The following is a 24,547-nucleotide window of genomic DNA, read 5'->3' on the forward strand; positions in this document are numbered from 1 at the left end:
TCGTCTAGAACCCTTCCCGAAGCACTAAAAGCTCGTTCCGAGGCAACGGAGGAGGCTTGGATGCTGAAAATATCACGTGCCATTGCCGCCAAAATTGGATGCTTTGTGCTTTGGGATTTCCACCAATCTAGGATGTCCATCCCCAACCTCGAATCTTCGTCCAAGCCTTTCATGAAGTCGTAGTTTAAGTACATTTGCAACTCCGAAACATCGCTTTGTGTTCGCCTTGATGATGATCCACTACCTGAAAACTTAGATAACATGTTAGCAGCTTGGGCCGCCAAACTTTTGCCCGTTTTACTTACGCTTTTGGATGTTTGAGAAGGGGCAAAATGAGTGACGGTTCCATATTTAGATTCATAAACTCTATATAACTCAAAAAATTTATCTTTCACATGATTTTTATATTGTTCGACACCATCACCGAGTTGCATGCATTCATAGTAAATATCAATTAGCATAAATGTGCCATCATACTTTGATCTAGGATCTAAAATAGAAGCAAACATATAAACCATAGGAAGCTTAGTGTAATATTTACGCCATTTAGCCTCCATTTGTGGAACATAATCATTGTAATCTTGTTGTGATCGATGTTCATAAAGAAGTTGAGCAAATAAACATGCATTTTGAAGGAAAGAATGAATGCAAGGAACATAAACAGAAGAAAAACAGTGAGTCATACTATATAATAATTGTAAAAATTGCATATATTTTTCACAATTATCCCAATCGGAGTCTGCTATCATGAATTGTGGATACTTATTATTGTAAAACAATGAAAATGGAACTCTATACGAAAGTGCCTGACTCAACATGTCATAGGTGGAGTTCCACCTAGTTGGACAATCCGTTTTAATTCTAATAGGCTTTATCTTATTTTGCTTAAGATATCGCCTCCATTCCTGATACCTACTGCTAGAAGACATAATAGACAAAACAGCATTTCGAATTTTGGAATAGTATGGACCAATTGCTTCTTGTCCATCCTTAACACACAAGTTTAAAACATGACAAATGCATCTAATATGTAATGCATCTCCATCCATTATGACATTATGCAAGTTTGGTTTAATTAGATTAGCACTAGCTGTCATGGATGTTGCATTATCAAACGTCATGGACATGATTTTGTCCCTAAGACAATATTCATCAAGAGCACTCATAATACAATTAGAAATATTAAAGGCCGTATGGGGGTATTCAAGCAATTTGAAATAAATAATACGTTTTTGCAATAACCATTCACTATCAACCCAATGACAAGTAACACACAAATAATGTAAACCATAACCACCATCCCATGCATCAGAAGTTATAGAAACTCTTGAAGTAAGAGTTTTAAGTTCTTCAATTAATTTCATTTTGTATTCTAAGTAAGTTTTCATGGCAGCTGTTTTAACGGTTTTTCGGGAGATTTTTTTGTGTTGGGGTTGTAGTGCTCGTTTAATGTAATTGTTAAACGGATCACTTTCAGCAAAAAGAAAAGGTTGTTCGGCTTGGACTATCATTCTCCCAAGTTCATCCCTATCTCTCTCATAATTGTAAGTGAAGCCATAAGGATGGAATTGAGAAATTTTTGGTTGAGTTGGGTCAGTACTTGGGGCACCACATTTTTCACTGTGTCGGTTTAGGTGCCCCGTACCGCCTTTGGCTGGAGCCGAATAAATATTACCACAAGTTTTACACTTGGCTTTTTCACCATCTCTACTTAACAAGAAATATTGCCAACATTTACTCTTTCGGTTTTTCAAAAGGGTCATTTCTTCTTCGGTGTACCATTCAATGAATGGGTTATCAGATGGGGGAATAGTATTTTGGACGGATGGGTCACTAGAGCCGGCAGGTTGTGTGTTGCTTGCTTGAGTTGTTTGATAGTTAAATTCAAAAGGCATATCATGTGCGGAGGCATAATAAGGTGGAGATTGGGTGCTTTGCCATGGTTGGAATGTCCCTTGTTGATCTAATCCGGTGGGAAAACCGGTAGAAAACCCGGGGTGGGTGGTGGCCATTGTAGGGATTTGCATAGTAGGGATTTGCATTGTAGGGGGGGGCATAGAAGAGCCTTCCAATGGTCGTTTAGATTTGGCTTTTTTAGAGGAGGATTGGTTCGGGTTTGATGCCATGATTAATTAAGATTATTAACTAATAAATAATAATTAACAACAATATTAACAATTATAACAAATTAACAATTATAAGTTTATAACACTAACAAAGTAACAAATTATAACAATTAACAAGTATAAGTAAGTTTTTTTTCTTAATTATTACTTAATTAGTAAGTTAATAAATTTTCAAAAATAATTATAATAATAGTAGATTATCTAAATCAATGAGATCCCAGGTAGGTTATGGTTAGGATCGACGTTGTCCAGAGCCCAAATCCCGCCTTAGACAGATTTCAACAATCCAAATAACCCACAATTAAAATAGAAATTAGTTTTTATGTAATTAAGTAGTTCCAAGTATACAATAATAATAATAATAATAATAATAATAATAATAATAATAATAATAATAATAATAATAATAACAACAATAATAATAACAATAACAATAACAAATTAAAATAAAGTTGAGTTAGATCTTACAACGACGCTTCAACGCTTTCCCAAATTTATAATTTCTCGAATTTATAATTTCCCGAAATTATAATTTCCCGAATGTAAATATAACAAAGTATTTTTTTTTTTTTTTGGTAGTAGACTAATAATATTAAAAATGTAAAATTTATAAGAGAATAAGAGATTAAGAAATATTAAGAGATTATAATTTATAAATTATAATATATGAGAATAATGAGATTATGAGAATAAGAGAGTAAGAGAATGAGATGAGAAGTTGAGTTGTGGAAAGAATTGGAAGTTTAGGGTGGTATTTATAGGTGAAAATATAGCCGTTTATAGCCGTTTATGGCCGTTTATGGCCGTTGGAGGGAAAACACAACCAGCCTTATAGCCGTTAGCCCGCGGGCCGTGCCTGCGGGCCGTGCCTGCGGGCCGTGCCTGCGGGCCGTGCCTGCGGGCCGTGCCTGCGGGCTATTGGCCGGGCTCGTGCCGTGCCGGGCTGTTTTTTGGTTTTTTTTAACCGCAGCCCGCACGAGGCACGAGGGGCGTGCCATCGTGCCGGGCCGGGCCTGCCGGCGGGCCGTGCCGTGCCGGGCCATCCTCGTGCCGTGCCCGGGCCGCCCGCGTGCTGACCCGGCCCACGCCCAGCTTTACCTTCACACCACCACATCACCACATTCACACTTACCAACACCATCGGAAAACCAGCCCAGACCACCGCCGCCCCTCCCCCGACCACCGCCAACCTTCCCCCGACCACCGTTAACCCTCCCCCGAGCCTCGCAGCCCTCCCCTCCCCCAAAAAAACCACCCCTAGCCCTGCAAAACCCTAGCCCCCGATCTCCCCCGACCCCGAAAACCGCCGCCCAGTCCATCGCCGTCGCCTCCTCCACCTCAACCACCGAATGGATCGTGTGAGGGAGATCTAGATGGTGTTGGTTTTTGGATAGTGTGTATATACAAGGGACGGGCAATTTTTTCATCCTCCCTAATGTAAAACTCAACTGTGTTGAAGCTCCTGGATGTGAGATTGCTATCAATATTACTGGTAATCTTAGTTATTTGATAAGATGATTTGAGAAGATGATAAAATCAAAAGTATAACATGTTATGATGTGAGAATTTCATAACTAATTCCACGATTATTGCTGGTACTTTTAATTTAGGGATTTCTAGCAGCGACTAGCGGCAGCGAGGGGCGCGGGGAGGGGCGGGGGAGGCGCGGGGAGTTGTGGAGGAGGTGCGGTGAGTGGTGGAGTGGCTGGGTGGTGGCTGGAAATGGTGGAAAGTGAAGCAATGTGGTGGTGGTGTGGTGGTTGGACTGGTGGTCTTCCATACATTCCTTTCCTTTGTTATTCAAAACAAACAACACCCCAAAATTGGGGGATTTTCATTCCATTCCTTGTCTTTCCCTTTGTTCATTCCATTTTGATTCCCCCGTGCGAACCAAACGACCCCTAAGTAAATTTCCAACCACATTCATAAAAAAAATCAACTAGTGTTCGGCCCGGGCGTTGCTCCGGGTGTTACTTTGAGTGTTTTTATCATTATTATTATTAAAGAGCTTGAAAGATATTTTTTATTGTCAAAAATTATAATATTACAATAACAATAATAAATAGTTTTGAATAATTTTTGCTTTTATTTCTAATATGTATTTATACATTTATGTGCATAAATAGAACAACATTAGCTTATAGCTTCAATGGTAATAAGTTGGTCTTCATTCAATGAGGTCTTGTGTTCAAACCTTATTGTATGCATTATTCTGGTGTAAGAATGAGATACAAGTGGCACATTGACATTTTTAGTAACGCTTTTTAATTTATAAGTATAGATGATGGGCATGGGTCATACCAAGGCACTTAGGATCATATAGCATGGATCTCGGTTGTGGCCAGCTTATGTTTAAGGAAGGGCAAAGCAAAGCTACACTAAACAGCATTACAAGTAAGCTTAGAAATACATTTATTAGAAGATTGGATGATATGGCCAACAACAGTAATTCCCATCAGTAGTATCAATAGTTCAACACCCTATATTGTAACCAGTAACACACTGCCATATAATTGCACTGATATTTCAAACTATTAAAATTTAGCACATAATATATGAGTCAAGAGTAGACGACAGATCAATAATTTTAACACCTTAACTTAATATTAGCCCGAGACAATTCACAAAGCAAAGATAGGCGTGAAGAAACTAGCACTTTTCTGGTAGATTATTTTGTGAATTATTACTTATAATACTTGTAGATTATTATTACAACTCAACATCTCGTTACTTTTCTGGTTTATGATACTTGTAGAATGTAAACCCTTTGTAGCAAGATTTTAAAAAATATGCGCATAATTCCAACTTTGATCATGCTTCAAAATTGACGATGCATCTTTCATTTCAATTAAATCCACCACAAACCATACCACATCTATAAGCTACATACTCATGCATATACATTTACCATTTTTTTTATTAAATATCGTAACACGTGTATACTTGATTGATAAAGTCAGAGCTTCAAGGCCTCCTTAGCTGCTGACCTTTTCCTCAAACAAATCAGCCCATCTCACAAGCCCAAATGGCACTTCAATATTCAACACTACAGCAGCCCATTACGTAGCCAAAACAACCCAAAATCTGGTTCACCAACATTTTATGCTAATACTCCAACATTTTTTGCTTCAAGGCCTCCTTAGCTGCTGGCCCTTCCCTCAAACAAATCATCCCATCTCACAAGCCCAAATGCCACTTCAATATTCAACACCACAGCAGCCCATTACGCAGCCAAAACAGCCCAAAATTTGGCTCACCAACATTTTTTGCTAATACTCCAACATTTTTTGCTTCAATATGTCCTAGATCGAGTTGCCTGTTGCTGTAACTGGGTTATTTATTACGATATATAATTAAGTGAAAATATTTTATTGTGGGATTCATTTGTAAAATTTTGTCTTAATGTATACTTTAAATTTATTAACTATTTTTTATTTTGTTAATAACTCTACCCTCAGAAAAACAGAGTATTTCTTGCTCTGAATTTTAGGATCTTTGTTCAGCAATGTCATTACTTCATATCATTTATACATGCCATTTTTAAAGGTAAAATTTTGTATGTAATGTGTCACTTCAATAATAAGATCATAGGAGTTAATTAACCCAAAAAAAAACAAAAAAAAAAAAAAAAAAAAAAAAGATCAATTGAAGCAGATACCTTTTCACGTCCAATGTATTTAGTGGCGAATCTTAGACTAAAGGATATGTGGGGTCAAGTTATAAAATTTAATAACTTCTAATTAAATTTATAGATATCTAACTATTTACAAAAAGCAATAATATGATCGGTGTCAAGTTTAAAAGAAATGAAATCAATCGTCCTCACTTAACTGTTATAGAAGCTTGTTACATACAATTAAAGTATGATAATTAAATATTAAATCACTATAAGAAAACAATATGTGAGTTTAATCTAAAATTTTACTTTACACAACTTATATGGTTCAATAGATGCAAACTAAATATTACAATACATGTACAATATATGTACAAAAATATTATAATTATTTAAAAATACATACCATTTTGGATTTGTAGTTGTTAAATTGTAAATAATGAAATAAATTTGTATTGATGTCATGATTTGAGCGTAAAAATTTAAGGTCTCGATAAAAAAAAAATTAATATATTTTTTCTTAATTAAGAAGTAAAAGTATCTATGTTATATTAGATTTCAAAAAAAATATATTAGATTTTAATTTTCATTTATTTGAACCAACTTGAAAAAGTTGTTATGTTTGTCACTTGACATAATATTTTTATCACGCTCGCTAATAACTCTTATAAAAATAATAGGGGCCGAACCCTTATGAGCCCCAATGAAGATCCTCCCATGTGTACAGTAGTATATAATGTGATCAGTATTTGAACATATATATACTAGTAGTAAACTAACTAACTTACTAACATAAAGACTTTTATTTATAATTATTATTTTTTGATCCTATCCATTCAATTGAAGTAGAGCTGATGTCTTGAATCCTGAATAACTAACAAACATTAATTATGATGCGAGTATTTTGAAGCGTCGGGCTTGGCTATGGTATTGCAGTTGGCGTTGCTGTTGCTGGTGTAGTACGTAGAACAATTGACAAAGGCGGTTGCTTTACCATCCAAACAAAAGTAAACATCCGTCAACACATAGTCACCACTACTCTTGCTTTTGCCGCATATTATGTAGGCGTGTGCCTGCTAAACGCCGTGAGAACATCTTGTACTGTGTATATCTTGTTATTATCAGCTGCCAAAGCTGGATATATTGATGAGAACGAAATTATTAAATTATTTATTAATCCCACATATTAATTATAACAAATGATAAATTAATAGAGAGTAGAGTTAGTTTGCTACTATACATACCTCCGCAGATAAGTGGATAGTTAGTTAATTAAACAAATCCAATGTCTTCTGAAAATATTATATTGTCAATTCAGGATTGTTTTATGGTGGCAAAATGCATAGAGGCCCCTTCCCCTCCAAGCCCAAGTCTCCAAGCCGTAGCTCAAGGCGAGAATGTGATTCCAAGCTGTAAAAGGTGGGGTTAGGGTAAGAGGAGTACGACTTGGGCTTGGAGGGGGAGGGGAACTGCTGGGGAAGGGGCCTCTATGCATTTGGCCACCATGAAACATTTTATCATTAGAAGAAGATTGATTATTTTCATGTTTGTAATCACTGCTTGAATTTGATATGATGGTGTTGTATGTCAACTTAAGAATTAATGTTTGTATAAATATTGATTATTTATATAGGTCAGGCCATACTTAAAATAAAATTAGTAGAAGCTGATCACTCCACCACCTCCAACAAAGTTTTATTCACACTATATATGTATGTATGCATGTCAAATTTTGTATATGAGAAGCGCATGTCCATATACTTTATATTGCTACTTATTATGTGTTCATATAGTTTATATTCAATATAAACTATTCCGTAAAGCATAAAACAAACCTATATTAACACATTATTTGAGATGTTTTACATATTGAAATTAGATTAATTTGCTCAAATTAAATTCATTTATATAGAAATCAAAACATGTGAAATGGCTAGATATGGCCTAAAATTGCAAGTGGTGGCTGTTTGTTGCGTTCACTGAGTGAAATGGTGGGTCTAGTGCTTTTTCTTGTTCTTCTTTTGTTTATTAAAAAATAAAAATAGGTAACTGGTTTTTGAAGGCTTTGATGAATGTATACTGTATATTTTGTCCAAAATGCTTTGTTGGGTATTTTTTAAAGGCCCATTTTACATAGTTTGGCAAGCTAATTGCATGGAAATCCTTCACCTAATAATGAGGTCAATATCTTCTATAGTCCTACATTGCATTTTGGCATGGTTAAAATGAAATGGAAACACATTCAACATCCATCAAATACTAAGTTAATGTTCCTTAGTCAATTAGGACTGACAATCGGTCCAGATTCATGGACCCAAACCCATTTTTTAGGGTGAAGCGATGCATAGGCTCTGTTTATAAAATATTGGCACAAGTCTGACTTAACACCGGACCAATTCTAGACAAGGCACACTAAAACAGCATGTGAGCTTACATGGTATGACCTACAATATTATTCTCTTGGGTGCATAACATAGCAATGAAGAACAAATGCATTGCTTCGTCTTGGGGCATCATGATTAGCCGAGAATCAATTAAGAGCGTTACATTTTCCTTACGACAATAAATAATGCTGCAACAAACCACACCAAACAACTCGCAAGAACTCAACTTGCAACAACACACGCACTACTCTAGCACTGTAATAGCACACACACCCAACACACACTGCAGCGCACCTACTCACAAGGGCAGCCCTGCAGCGCACACAACACAGCAGCAACACTACTGCACGCAACACCCAAGCAGGCACCACACAACACAGCAGCAACACTACTGCACGCAACACCCAAGCAGGCACCACACAACACAGCAGCAACACTACTGCACGCAACACCCAAGCAGGCACCACACAACACACCACAACAATCTGTCGCATCACACACGCAACCAGACATCAACAAAACAGCACGCAACCACACAAGGCAACCCTACGCACCGCACAACAATAGCACGCCAGCAACGCACCAAAACAGAACAAAAAAACGAAGCCAAAACAGGACCAAAACAGAACAAAAACACAGCAACACACAAAGATGCGCACCACAGCAAAATCAAACCAAAATAAATTAGGGTTTCTGAGCCCTAATTTGGAGCAAATGAAACAGAATTTGCAATAAAAAAAAATGGAAAAAAAATAAAATCAAAGCCTTAATTTCTCAAACAAACAATTAATTTGCGGAATCAAACGAGAACTAACCAAGATCGATGGAAAAATCTCTAGAAATTAGAGAGGCCTGATTAAACTCAAGGAAATATTGGAGAAAAAGGCTTAGCCTTTGTATTGATATTAATCACAAATATATACCCAATACAATAGAATACCTAACTTGCCTAAAACTCCTAAACAAGCTAAACTTTCCAAAATACAATATTAACATAAATAACAAACCAAACTCTAATAATTTCTCTTTTAAAAAAAAAACACAAAAGCCATGGAGCTAAACTACAATGTACAGAATAACTGAATTCTTAATAAAACAAAAGGGAAAGCATAGTATCTATACTAATATATTAAAAGGTGTTACTAAGAACGTCTCTATGCCACGTAGACCAGATCACGTCATCTACTCCATCTCTCATTATGCCATATCATCACTACTCAATCAACTTGAATCATTATGCCACGTCACCCAATATTGGGTTATATAAAAAGATGATGACTAGGGGATACGAACACCCAACCTCTTATAAGAAATTAAGAAGGTTGGTTATTTAACCATCTAAAGCCAATTATTAATTATGTTATAAACATTAAAATAAATGTATATAATTGATTATTACAAGTTCTAATTTAAAAAAAATTACTATAAATATAAAGTACATATTGAAATTAGATTCTAGACAAGGCACACTAAAACGGCATGTGAGCTTACATGGAATGACCTACAATATTATTCTCTTGGGTGCATAACATAGCAATGAAGAACAAATGCACTGCTTTGTCTTAGAGCATCATGATTAGCGGAGAATCAATTAAGAACGTTACATTTTCCTTACGACAATGAATAGTGCTGCAACAAACCACACCAAACAACTCGCAAGAACTCAACTTCCAATAACACACGCACTACTCTAACACTCTAGTAGCACGCACACCCAACACACACTGCAGCGCACCTACTCACAAGGACACCCCTGCAACGCACACAACACAGCTGCAACACTACTGCACGCAACACCCAAGCAGGCACCACATAACACACCACAACAATATGCCGCATCACACACGCAACCAGGCAGCAACAAAACATCATGCAACCACACAAGGCAGCCCTACGCACCACACAAATCTGGAAAAAATAAAATCGAAGCCTTAATTTCTCAAACAAACAATTAATTTGCGGAATTAAACGAGAACTAATCAAGATCGATGGAAAAACCTCTAGAAATTAGAGAGGCCTGATACCATGTTAAACTCAAGGAAATATTGGAGAAAACGGCTTAGCCTTTGTATTGATATTAATTACAAGTATATACCCAATACAATAAAATACCTAACTTGCCTAAAACTCCTAAACAAGATAAACTTTCCAAATATACAATATTAACATAAATAACAAACCAAACTCTAATAATTTCTCTAAAAAAAAAACAAAAAAGCCATGGAGCTAAATTAAACTACAATGTACAGAATAACTGAATTCTAAATAAAACAAAAGGGAAAGCATAATATCTATACTAATCTATTAAAAGGCGTTACTAAGAATGTCTCTATGCCACGTAGACCAGGCCACGTCATCTACTCCATCTCTCATTATGCCATATCATCACTACTCAATCAACTTGAATCATTATGCCACGTCACCCAATATTGGGTTATATAAAAGATGATGACTAGGGGATACGAACACCCAACCTCTTATAAGAAATTAAGAAGGATGGTTATTTAATCATCTAAGACAATTATTAACTATGTTATAAACATGAAAATAAATGTATATAATTGTTTATTACAAGTTCTAATTAAAAAATTACATCAGAAGGAGCTTCTTCAAGCCATACACGCATATCAACATACTTCTTACTTAATAAAAAAAATAATATAAATATAAAGTACATATAATTACAAGGAATAATTAAATTAGCAATCCGGTGCAACGCTCGGTCTACACACTAGTTTAGACATTATATGCCTACGACTTTGATATAGTTACAAATAGGCTAGTTCTACCTCAATGGTACTATACCATTGCATTTACTTCGTAATAGCAACAATATTTTGTGCTTTAAAAACCACATATGAAGATTGAAAAGTATGTCTTTTAAACCATTGCGAAAGCTAGATTTCTAATATTATAGCTAGGAATTTCTAATACGTAGTAATATTTTGCCAAAAGATAGATAGGTTATTTTCGTACAATACTACACAACATAGCTCTTGCTAAGCCATCTTTTTATATTGTAGTCTTAGTTCTAGTTAGTCAGCAGCTACAGCTAGAAGTTACTTAATTTGCTCAAATTCATTTATATAGAACTCAAAACATGTGGCCTAAAATTGCAACTTACACGACTCATCAGTCATCACTAACATTAAAAACAACCTATATTGACATTTTTGTTTGAGGTATTCACATGTTGAAATTTGATTACTTTGCCCAAATTCCATTCATTTATAACTCAAACTAGTGAAATAGCTTAAAAAGACCTAAATTGTAATTTACGTGTCCATATTCTTTATTTCGAATAAAAAATACTCTCTTAACACTTAAAACAGCATATATTCAAATTGTTAAAGGTTTTTACAAGTTGAAATTAGATTAATTTGCTCGTATTTGTGAATTTAAATGACTAAAAATGGCTTGAAATTTCAACTTAATGTGTCCATATTCTTTATTTTCAATCAAAACTACTTACTAAACTTAAGACAACCCATATTCACACTGTTTATGAGATGTTTACAAGTTAAGATTAGGAAAATTTGATCATGTTTATTCATTTAGGACTCAAAACTAATGGAATGGCTAAAAATATGGCCTAAAATTACAGTTTACGTGTTCATATACTTTATATTCAATCAAAACTATTCAGTAAAACTTAACACAACCTATATTCACATTGTTTTTACAAATCGAAATTAGATTGATTTGCTCAAATTTATTCATATGCATTTAGAACTCAAAACAAGTGAAATGGGTAAAAAAAAAAAATGGCCTAAAATTGCAACTTAAACTACTTACTAACACTTTCAACAATCTATATAGACGTTGTTTGAGATGTTTACAAGTTGAAATTTGATTAATTTGCCCAAATTCATTCAATTAGTACTCAAAACTAGTAAAATGACTAAAAATGACCTAACATTGCAACTAACTTGCCCACTGACATTGCAACTTACTTGAATTTTCGAAAATTTATTTTTTTTAATTTTAAATTTTTTTACCAATCACGTAGTGACGCGTGTCAAGTAACTTATTATAACAAGTTAGTAACTTAGGGCCTGTTCTCATTGACTGAACTGAACTGAACTGAACTGAGCTGAAATGAACTGAAATGAATATTTTATAAGAGAAGGAAATTAGGAGCTGAGCTAAACTGAGCTGAGCTGAGCTGAACTGAACCGAATTTCAATGTAAGAGAACAGACCTTTATTATCGCTACCCCGCTTAGGAGATCATGTTAGTAGTACCCCTTCCCCGCGGTTGTTGTATAGTCTTCATTCCGCAAAGAGGTTTGAGGTTTGTAGTAGACTAGTAGCACTGTTTGTAATATTAAGTCAATTGGGAGCTAGTTTCCTTTTAACAATTGTCAAAAAAAATAAAATAAAATAAAATAAAGATAGATTTTTTATTTTTTATTATTTTTTTTTTTCTTGAAGCAAAGCAAGGGGCATTAATTAATTAGATCGAGTTGTTTCAAAAAAAAAAAAAAAAAAAAAAAAAAAAAATTAGATGGAGTTTCGCCAAAACTTGAAATCTTTTGGGGAAGGTGGTAGTACAAATACAAGCCGAAGTAATTTCAGTTTAATTTCCCACCTTGCAACTAAATAGGCAACCGAGTTACCGGTCCTCTAAATATGAAGACATTCAAAGCTATTAAGAGAATTACACAATCTGAAAATATCATCAAAGAAAAGAAAAATTGGAGCAGCTCCTTCTTGCTTGTTGTTGATCATACGCACTACATCACACTCAAGGACCAAATCCCTATATCCCAGATTATTCGCCGCCACCAGAACAAAAAGTGCAGCAGCAGCAGCTTCAGCTATCGCAGGCTCCCAGCAACATCTCAGACGCTTCAAAGCAGGGTCTGACAGAAGCGAACCAATTTGTAACAGCAGGGTCTGCAGCAGCAACCATATGAAGACGTAGATTTACAATAAGGAGATCAATCACCGAATTCGAAATACTTTGAATCTGCTGGGAAATGTAATTCCACATTCAACTGAAACCCAGGACATCAATTAGTTAACTTACTATCAAAAGAACCTCAATACATATAACAGTCATTATAGTACATACTACATACAAACACATATCACAGTAAACCTAAACACGACAAATAGAAGCAGGCTCCCTTTACTCGGTGAAACTATTGCCATTAACTCATTTCTAATTAGTACTTTGGAGACTACATTTAGTCTCAACATTTCTATACTCAGAATTGAGCAACCTGGAAACTTCAGTCAGTCAATCGGTATTGAGCAATGTACTTCTACGGGTTTCTATGGTTATAATGCGTTTGGGTAAATATTTGTGCAAGATGAGACATTTATTGTGAAGTAAACAGCAATGCCTCTTTTATCATATTTATTAAGGAAGTTTAAAACAACTTTAAGTAAAACAACTAGTCTTGTGATTTGAAGAAAGTTTTTCCAACTAGAAGCAACAATATGTAAAGCAAATAAGCTCAAATCGTAATATCATATTAGTAATAATGACACATACCTTGCCTTCAGAATCAGTATGCCTTTGAGGAAATACAATTCTCAGGTCATTGTACAAATAAAATCTCCTTTCCCGTTCATTTTCTGCAGAGTATTGTAGGGCACCAGAACCATTGGCATTCTCTTTAACCTTAAATGAACCAAGTGAGACTGGGAATATTCTTGAGTTGCGAGAGGGAGAAGAAGCCATTGCACAGCAGATAATGGTTGGGAATTAGTTTTCCTATTAGATCAGTACTTGTGTTATTTATTATTATTATTTTTTTTATCTTTAAGCCAAATTAAAATCAAATCATCGATGACTTATCATACTTACATAAGTGAGACGATAAGTAATGAACTAACAGTAGATTGATAGATGATTAGCTTAACAATGAATTTTCAATCCATGGCTTCCCTACTCTTCAACATGGGGCTCCCATAAGTTTCTTTCAGGGGTTTTTAGTATGGTAATGGTCTCTTCCCTAATGGAGGCCAAAGGTACCCACGGTTAGGGTATCAAGTCACTTGTGAAGGTGACTCAACTTGTGTTGTTAAATCTTGATCATCTTATTTTCCTACTCGTTAAACCTTATTTTAAAAAGATTGTTTATGTCTTTGTGAGCTCGAGTTAATGTATACAACCAACCGGATTTTTTTGCCCTTTTGTTCCTTCCTCAATTCTAGATGTAAAATGTCTCAATTTCATGCATACGTCTCTATTTTTTTACTACCCTATTTTTTTTTACTACAATCTAAAATGTCTCAGTTTCATGCACATCAATCAAAACATATCAGTTTCATGCAAACGTCGTGTGCATGTAGATCTATAATTGTAGATTGTAGTAGTTGCACACTTGCACATACAATTTCATGCTCCATAACTTTATTGTAATTAGCTCATATGCATATAGTAAAACAATCGATAAACTTTAGGAGGATGTATACACCCAAGTCAAAGAATAAACAGATACAAGGAAAAAAACAGGTGATGGGGTAAAATTTTAAAGTAAAAAAGGTCAAATGGATGTTTGAGATTGCAATGTTCTTGTATGATTGTTCTCATGATGAATGGGTTGTCTCTGGAAGTATGGATGCAAATCACGAACTCCATCCAGATACAAAGGGGTCTGCATTTCTATCAAGCGGGAGATCTACAAGGAAAGCATCGGGTTAAGCACATATACTTCGAGCATTAATTAACAGCAACAAATTCTATATTTCCCATTGACAGGGATATAAGAAAACTACAAAATAAAACAGGGAGACAGAGATAATAGAACGTGCAGTATTTGTTCAAGCAGAAGTATTGAGTCAGCATGTTTGGAAAGAACAATTTATGCAACTAAAACAGCAAGATACTACAGTAACAACATTAGCCTTAATGTGCAAGTGGCAAACTCTAATTTTGAGAAAGGTGCCCATAAGGGGGAAGGAGGAGGGCGAGGGGGGGGGGGGGGGGGGGGGGAAGGGTACCTTGCTAGTTTTGTCAGGAAAGACTTGGCCTCGATATACTACCTCCGTTTTCATATTATTTGCAACAAAAGATATTATTTGAGAGAGATTTTTTTTTCTTTTTTTTGGAAAATAATATGAAACGGAGGTGGTATATATTTACTGAAGATATTTTATCCTTACAAAGTTGCAAAATGAAAGAGGATTCTCTATGTACAATTTGCATAAAAAGAAACCACTTACAGCTCGATGGAAGGCAAACATTTCTTCTTGTGCAGATAGTATGGATATGATGCCACTTGGTGAACCACCAGAACCCATACTGCCTTCTGTTAAGACATCCCTGCGAAGCTTTGAACCTTCCATCTCTGTTTCAAACTGAAAACTGGAAAAAAACCATATTCTGTCAGTGTTCATCAACTATAAAAATGCTTTTTACAAGAGAATTTTACACAAGTTCCATGACATAAATGTTCTCAATTTCCCTTTAGTACTTGCATTAACCAAGTTACTTACAGCACTAAAACAAAAAAACATGAAAAGTAGTTAACTTAAGATATATGTAGTCCAACTCGACTAGTCATCTGTTAATGAGCTTAACAACTTAGCTTTCAAATGACCTGAAGACAGCATATAAAGATAAGCCAAAAGTTACACCCATGTTAAAAGTTTGTTATGAAGTTTTGCAGTCTAATTTCCATAGCGGTCAATCATGTGATGTTCAGATCAAAATTATAAACTCAAACACCATTTGACTTTAGGCACTGACTTTATATGGGTGCCTAAATATCAGACAAAGGCATGCAGCCGATATTCTCTGTCCAAAAAACTAAGTAAATTTCCAACCACATTTCATATAAAAACAATGATAGGCATGGGGCATGCCAAGCCACTTAGGATTATATAGCATGGATCTCGGTTGTGGCCAGCTCATGTTTAAGGAAGGGTGAAGCAAAGCTACACAAAACGGCATTACAAGTAAGCTTAGAAATACATTTATTAGAAGATTGGATGGTATGCCCAACAGTAATTCCCATCAGTAGTATCAACAGTTCAACACCCTATATTATAACCAGTAACACACTGCCATATAATTGCACTGATATTTCTAACTATTAAAATTTAGCACACAATATCTGAGTCAAGAGATGACAGATCAATAAATATAACACCTTAACTTAATATTTGCCCAAGACAATTCACAAAGCAAAGATAGGCATGAAGAAACTAGCACTTGCCTTTCCAAATCGAAAAGAGTTCCTTCTTCGGTTCCTTGGAAAAGGTCATCAATGGAACAAGCAGCAGAACAAAATAGACGACAGTGATGGTTGTATAGTTCATCTATGAGAGTAATAAATCTCCGTGCCTGAAATCGATAACATTTGACACATCCAAAGCATTAGATATACTGCTCAAACATGAAACAGTTTCCTAGAGGTTAATGCATTACATTTGGACATAACTAATCAGTATACATAGCAATAATTTCATTGAGCAAGTGTAGAAAATTAACACAATTACGAAGCTATGTCTCAGGATTTCAGGCATGACCACTAGTGTTGGATATCTGTATCTCTCCAGGTGTCAAATTAAATTTCAAGAAATTTGTATGTTTGTCCAAAATAGTTTGTCAAGTGTCTACGTCCACACCAATAGTCCAGCACGATACTTGCTAAGTCGATAATCTTACAGAACTGTACTGAAGTATGGAAGTAATAATTTGAAATGCATAACTGATATGTATAGGCCAATACATAACCTATTAGCTGGTATTTAATGTCATGATTATAGAGCATAAGTGAAGCCGCCACAGCTAAGATAGAGATTTACTTGGGGAAGATCCTTGTTAAGTTTTGGGATATTCAAATTGATCTAAACTGATGAGGTTTTTAGTCATTAAATATTTATTGAATAAAATCATGAAATTAGTCAATTTTTACGCACTACAAAGCACATGAAAAGACAGAGCAATTCATACCTTGTCCCTGATACGCATACTCATTGCCGGTATGTCAGAAATAAAGACTGTGTGGTAGTTTTTAGCTAATGCAATATAGTCTGCAGCCCCAACCTAACAGCAATAATAAACAAATGTTGGTATTTAATATAAACTACTACAAAAGCAAAGAGAATTGACAATGCGCAAATATAATTTACCGGTCTTCCACAAAGATACTCAAATGAAAAACGTGCAACCCCATTGCAGCTTTGAGGAACATCTAAAGACCTGCATAAATGAACTAATTAATCAAACAGGCTCTACAAAATCATAAAAGACTTGAAGAAATAAAATAATACCTTCCAAACATCACTGGAATAGACTCAGTTGTCACAATTCCTCCATATTCATTAGTGACCTCATACCATGATTTGTCAAATTCCTGCAATGCCTTGCTATCTAAAGGACAGAAGTAGTTGACCTGTGAATGGAGATACCTGAATTAAGAAGGGAAACCATAACCAAGCATGCAAGGTAGAGTTGATAGTTTTAAAAAAAAATTCCTGCATAGTAATACTTGTTAAGTACAAACCAGCTCTCACCTGGCTTTTGGATCCCTGAGCAACAAGTCGGCGATAATCTATCTCACTGCCAATAAGAACATTCTGGCAATGTTCTTCCAACTTCTCAACCAGCTTTAGGAAGATCTCCTTCTGCATTCCATCCTGCAGATGAAAGGAATTCAGGGTTAAAATAGTTGATTTACAGCTCACATAACTCAAAATCATCACAAAAAAGGAGAAAGATTATGCATTTGGCATGGATAGAAAGAGTGTGTTATCCTTTTAAGCAGTGGCGATTCCGGTATGGGTTCAGTGGGTTCAGCTGAACCCATATTGGATTTGGGGAAAATTCGTAATTTAGAGGAAAAAAAATTCCAAGTTAAATAAAAAATGCAACTTCTTATATCATTTACACCTTCTGTGGTTCAGCGGTCAAAGAATTCACTTAGATGGGGACGCGGGATCAAACACCTTGCCAAACCCAATTTTTTTTTTTTTTTTTCTTGACAACTTAACACAATAGCCTATTTTAGTATTTTACTGCTTACACCATTATACTTTTAGTTAATACAAGTATTATTTATATTTTTTTTCGTTTAAAAAAAAGTATTATATTATATTCACTTTTATTTTACTATTGTATACTTAGTAAAACTTTTTTCCATTTCATTAAAATCAAAGAATATATACATGTATTATTTTACACCATCATACTTTTATTTTGTACAAGTATTATATTATCTCTGTTTCACATTTTTTGCAATTTTGAATATTTTATAAAAAAAAAACTGGTATGTTCGAGAACTTCGAGAGTCCGAACCCATAATGACAAATTCCTGGAATCGCCACTGCTTTTAAGATAAGGTGTCAAAAGCATCAATGGAAAGAAAGAAGAGAAGGAAAAAAAAAATTAGCTCGATATAGACTTACACACACACACACACACACACAAAAAAAAAAAAAAAAAGAAGAAGAAGAGGATAAACGTAGAAAGGAAAGTGAAAATAATGGGGCACAGAGGGATTTTTTAATTCATTGACCATAAAAGATAGCAATCAGAAATATACAAATAAAATCTCTTTGTACTGTTAAGGAGTCAAAGTTTCAAGTCCGTTTAAGTTGAAATAAATAAAAATCCAAGCTGACAGAACAAAGCTCGCCAGGGTGTTGCAATGTGCAAATGAAGGTACTGTGCATAAAACAGAACAAAGGAAGTCCAAAATGTTTCACTGTATTTATATATACCTTAGTTCATTCACTCACTGCATGGCTAACATTTCTTTTCAGTTTCCAAACATGAAGAATCAGGAAAGACAGAACAGAGCAAAATGCAGAACAATCATTTCTGAGCATAATACATATTAAAATAAAAAGGCAAAACGTTGCCATCACCTCCATCAGAAGTGACCAGAATCACCCAAAAAGCAAATGCCTTCACAAGCCTAAAATGCCTACCTGATTCAAGTCTCTGGGAGCTCGATTACTGGTAGCTACAAGCACAGTTCCAGTGCTCAGCAATCTGCTAACAATTCCAGATAAGGTCACAATAGCAAATACATCAACAGCCTGTGTAGAAAACCAAAAATACAAGTCAAACTGAGTTGCAAAACCAACCTTAATACCAAGGAACACGTCTTATAAATAGTACATTTACTAGATGTGAGAGTATCTAAAATCCAAAGAAGTGAAGCAGATTCCAAATTTATAAACTTTTTAGACAACAAACAACATAATAATAAAAAAAATAATAAAAAGGACTACGAAATGATAATTTGGTACTTTGCATGATTCATCCAAACTTTGGTCTTTCTCTATTGTGCATCAAGCCATCGGAAATACAAGACTGCTGTTTAAATGCATCTCTGATAACAAAATGGGTAATCTTGAACTTTGAACTTTTCCATAATCCATATTACCCTTATTGATACCCTTAGGAATTCCCAAGAAGACTACATTGGAATATCAAGTCATATAAGCTAATTCTTGAGAGCTATATTTCAAAATTTTGAGCTAACTATTGAACTTGTAATGACCTTCGTGTCAAATTGTTTATATACTACAACACAAACAAAAAGAACAACAAAGCCGTAGTCTAAAATTGATTGTAATAAAGAACCATTGACGAAAATAGAATACAAAAAAAAAAAAAAAAAAAAAAAAGGAAAAAAAAAGAAAAGTTAAGAGACAAGTTGAAGAAAAGAAAACAGAGAAAGTGATAAAATGAAAGTGGAAGAGGATGAGTGAAACATCGTGAGCAAGTAAATAAGAACATTGTAAAGTGGAAACCCAAAAAATGAGGTTATATAACTAGAATTTGAAGAAGTCTTTTAAGAGAAGGCTAAGTGGATATAAAAAGAGAGAAAACAGGAATACACATAAGAATCCTAGGAACGATTGTTTTTTATTTCCACTTTCCTTGGTTAACCAAACACTTTTTAGAATTTCCTAAAAAGTTCAATTTCATGGGAAATCAAATTTCCAAGAAATTTGCAATTCCTACATTCAACCAAACGAGCCCTGAAAATAGACAAAATTTCCTTCTTCAATCCCTAACTAGTCAAAAAATTCTATATATTGCAAATACATTTTAAAATTCTCACATCTCAATGAGAAAAAATTATAGTCATGCAACCACATCTATGTTTCCCCACCATATAGAAACAGGTACAGTCTCATAAGGCACAACACCTTCAAACATCACTAGATAAACTAACCTGTATCTCATCAAAGCAAAGAATGCTAGCACCTCTTTGACCAACTTGTTGACCAACCAAAAATTTATCTGCCACAGCAGGAAGAATGTGGTTCATTTGCACTTCTTGCTTATAGTGTTCTTCCCCAGCCAACCATTCTTTGACTTTGGTATCAAAGGGAAGATTCATAATCCAGCTAGATATACTCGACTGCATGGGTTTTTCTTCCACTTGATTCTTCCATATATTATGCATATGTTCATTAATTTCTAGCATAGCCTGCCAGTAAATGGTCATGAAAAACAAACGGCTTAATCATCAGCCGCGCTATACCCAAAATCTTTTCTTTTTTCAAAATCTTTCTCCCTTTTTTACCTCATGAAAGTGAAACCTTCTTCGATGCTTAACAACTCCTTCTGTTGCACTATAAAACATGTCCATCAGCATAGTTTTTCCTACAAAGATAGCAAGAAAAGAGTTGAGAAATATCCTCTCTAAAAACTCAACAAGCAACTTTGGGGGAACCCATACCCACTGAACATTTACAAACAAAACTAAAAAAAAAAAAAAAAAAAAAAGTCTAGGAGAGTGAATCACAGCTTACCACTTCCCACATTTCCATACAAATATAATCCTTTTGGGGCCACAGGAGCAACTGGACGATGACCAATTATAGAATCTAACTTCTTCTCCCTATTCAGGTACGAAACCCGCTTTCCCACTCCTGGTTCTACATCCTGAACATTTCTCCTGAACCAAAAAAAAAATCTCAAACAATAAGAAAACATAATAATTGTAACAAGAAAAAATTCAGGAACATAAGAAAAGCAATCATTTAATACAGCAGACAAAATGTAACTTTACTTGCACCAAGAGTCTAACCTACATCACACACTCTACAGAGCAAACAAACTCCATCTTTCTCCTCCCTCCCCTGCACCCTCCCAACCAAAAGGAGAAAAAAAGGAAGCTAGACCAGAAATCTTCCACCTCACTATCAACCACAAGAACCCCTGCCCCCTCTCCCTCAAATTAATTTTCTGTCAGCCTCACAGACTCAACAAATGTAAGAAAAACTGAAAAATGCCAGTAGACACAAGATTCATGATAATCTAAAGTTTTATCGTCTTTAAATCGTAACTTATGATGAATCAAAAAGACGGGAACCCAAAATTCCCCCATTGAAGCACCAATAAACTTAAAGCACCAACCAAGAGTGGCACAGGAAGTTATTGGGGAAAGTGCATGAAGGCTCATTGATTTGTACTCAATATCTTGAACATAATACTTCACATTTCCTCAATATCTTAAAGAGCAGAAAAAATCAAAAGAGAAGGCCAATTGAATTGCAATTGAAAAAAGTCAAAAACTGTTTCACTAATTGTAAGCATAATACCACCAAATGAATGACAATAGGATCCCTCTCATTGCCCCTACACAAATTATAAACACAAAGACATACAATAAAAAAGTATTTCACATAAGACTTCTTAATTAATAATGACTGGAATAATAAACATCAAAGAACCACCAAAAGTCTCAATGGTTGCATCAATGTGATCACATCAGAATGGAAAATGAATTTGTCTTTGAATTACCCCAAACTATTTATATTGGAGCCTTTTATTTTATTACAAGTCATGATAGAAACTACAACTACTTATCCATACATATACAATTTATTAGTTTTAAATTACACATATTGATGCAAGTTATGGAATATGGTAAGCATTTCATATGTGTTTTAGACATCTTCTTTCAAATAACTGAAGTTGAAGAACATCTAGAGATATCAGATGTACGGACACGATTTGCAGTTAATTCTCCAGACCAGTGCTTATGTATGCATATTTCTGAAGATCAAAACAAGCAAGATAAATCCATCCACCTTCCCCCACCCCCCACCCCATCCCCAACCCGCCCTCCACCTCCCACCCTCCAAGCAAAGGAATAATTTCAATTTTTTAAAAACAGAGATAAACCTTGAAAAAGCAGCAAGAGGTATACAAAATCAATTTTACTTAAGAAAAAGGAATCACCTTAAAAAAAAAAAAAAAAAAAAAAGAGGGAGGGGGGGGGGGGGGGTATTGAGTACACTTATTCAAGACATCTCAACCACATCTAATATTAAAACTATGACATTAAACAGCATGCCTCACCGAGTTGCCCAACTGTCAACCAATGTATTTCGTTTCTTCTTTATTTCTGACCACATACCACCCTCTTGTCTACGCTGTGCCTCCTCCATTAAAATCCGGCGATGCTCTTCCTCCCTTTTCTTCTCCCAGCTGGCTAACTTTTGCTGCAAGTAGAAGTCCAAAACAGTTGTAAATTTCAGAGATACATATCCTCACTATCACAAACTACTAAAAATGTAATATATCAGCCATTTGGCATACATGATATTCCTCCATATCCTTCTCATATTTCTCCAACCTCCCCATAAGATTTTCCAACTCTGAAGCGACTCTTTCTTGATATGGATCATGCTGTAACTTCCCTTGGTCAACCAGATTCTGGTATTGTACCAATGGTCCTGCATGAGATAGCTTTTAGTTAGTGTATCATTCCAAACAAATCAAATTATCATAAACCTCACACACCAACATCTCAACCAATAACTGATTCAATCCGTAGAGATAATTCAGGCAATACAAACAGGAGTCTTACACTTTTTCACCCACTTTCTAGTCTACAGACAAAAGATGCATACAAAAGACAGTCTAAACAATGACCCATCTTAGCATCTTCTGTCACCTAGAAGCACATCTTAGTGATAATAAAACACCAATAGAATTGAGAGGGTTCAATCAACGAATTACAAGATATATCCAAAGACATAAAATATTCCTCCTAGGCAACCTTTGGAACTGTGGTAATTTTGTTATGTCCATTGCCATTAGAACATCTAGATTCTAACAGTACGTATTCCAGAATTCTGATCTCCTCGTGTACAATAGCAATTATTTTTATTTCACTTCAAACAAGACTCGAATTCAGCAGTATCAAAACAATCTGAGTTTGACATCATTTATTTTGGTCCAAGTGAGCCAAAAAGGGCATTACAAATTACAAATGGGGTATACAGTTTCGAACGTGTGACCAATTAGCCCCCCAGTCTTTGCCACTAGGCCAATACATTACTGGTAAAACCTTGACACCAAATAGATTGGATCATAATGGAAGAAACCAAAGGTTTCACTAAACCAATCATGAATTAGGCAAGAATTTCATAACCCCACCTCCTCTTAGTAAAGATATTCTCTTTTTTAGTGTAACAATTGATCAATGTAATTTCCAATGGTCAAAATTCTATATAAAACTGTTTCATTGACAATGAAGAACTAATCCAGCTAAAAAAAAAAATATCAAATCCAACTTAATCAACAGTTACCAATTACTATGTTAATGTTAATTGGACTCGGGAACTCATATCCGACATGATACGTGTGTCCAAGTGTCAGACTCGTCTATTTAATAACCTAATCATGTCGTGTCAAGAATCCAACACGGATAAAAATGAGAGTCACAAGTAACATAACACATTACTATTACAAACATATATGTGGTAGAATTATGATCACATTACATTGACGACGAAGAAAACTAGGTTTATAACAGTGAAACTCGAGAAATCCATCCTACAATTACGCGCAAATTAAAAAGTTAGGAGAATTGAATTGAATTGAATTACCTGGACGCTTAGGGTAGAATCTGATGAATTTGTGTAGAAATTGATGATGATAACGAACAGATGAATGTGAGAAGATGTTGGAAATTTGTGAAATTCGTCTGATCATTTTCTCTCTCCTCCTTTGTTCAATTCGTAATTGGTTGTTGGGAATTCATCAGAATTTGTGACTCCATTAATAAGGAAAGAAGAGTAACGAAGGAGGAGAGCCAAAATGTAGGAAAACTGCGACATTTGATATTGAGGATGTGGCTTCTTTTAACATGGTGAACGTGTAATGTATACGGTGGTTTATACTTTATTATAGGTATACAATATAAATAACTACTACCTCCGTTAACGGTTATTTGCAACATTTACCGAAATAAGGTGCTACTTATTATTTGCAACAAATCTATTTTTTTCCTAATATAGTAACTTTTTTCTGGTAAAATGACCAAAATACCCTCATTTAAAAATTATTAACACATAATACTACACATAATTACAAATTATTATAACTCTAATCTAACTTTTAATTATCAAACTTTTCCCCTCAAAAAATCAAATTAATCTCTTCTACCCACCATCTCTCTCCTCCATCTTCATCTCTAAGTTCAT

At 34.9% G+C, this 24,547-nt stretch overlaps 1 protein-coding gene across 1 annotated transcript; it reads right to left on the bottom strand.

Moving 5' to 3' along the window:
• Positions 1-14,468: 14,468 nt before the first annotated feature.
• LOC145555650 (uncharacterized) lies at positions 14,469-24,187 on the bottom strand. Its single transcript, XM_081617392.1, has 14 exons — positions 23,951-24,187; positions 22,656-22,792; positions 22,416-22,558; positions 20,861-21,006; positions 20,632-20,711; positions 20,278-20,535; positions 19,019-19,129; positions 17,603-17,725; positions 17,360-17,481; positions 17,219-17,288; positions 17,040-17,132; positions 16,300-16,427; positions 15,305-15,446; positions 14,469-14,760 (listed from the first exon to the last, which is right to left on the bottom strand). Exons 1-14 carry the CDS (start codon positions 24,054-24,056, stop codon positions 14,626-14,628), a joined length of 1,794 nt encoding a protein of 597 aa, XP_081473518.1. The 5' UTR covers positions 24,057-24,187; the 3' UTR covers positions 14,469-14,625.
• Positions 24,188-24,547: the final 360 nt, after the last annotated feature.

Source organism: Chenopodium album, chromosome 8 (assembly GCF_948465745.1).
Source record: "Chenopodium album chromosome 8, dcCheAlbu1.1, whole genome shotgun sequence".
Lineage (NCBI taxonomy): Eukaryota > Viridiplantae > Streptophyta > Magnoliopsida > Caryophyllales > Amaranthaceae > Chenopodium > Chenopodium album.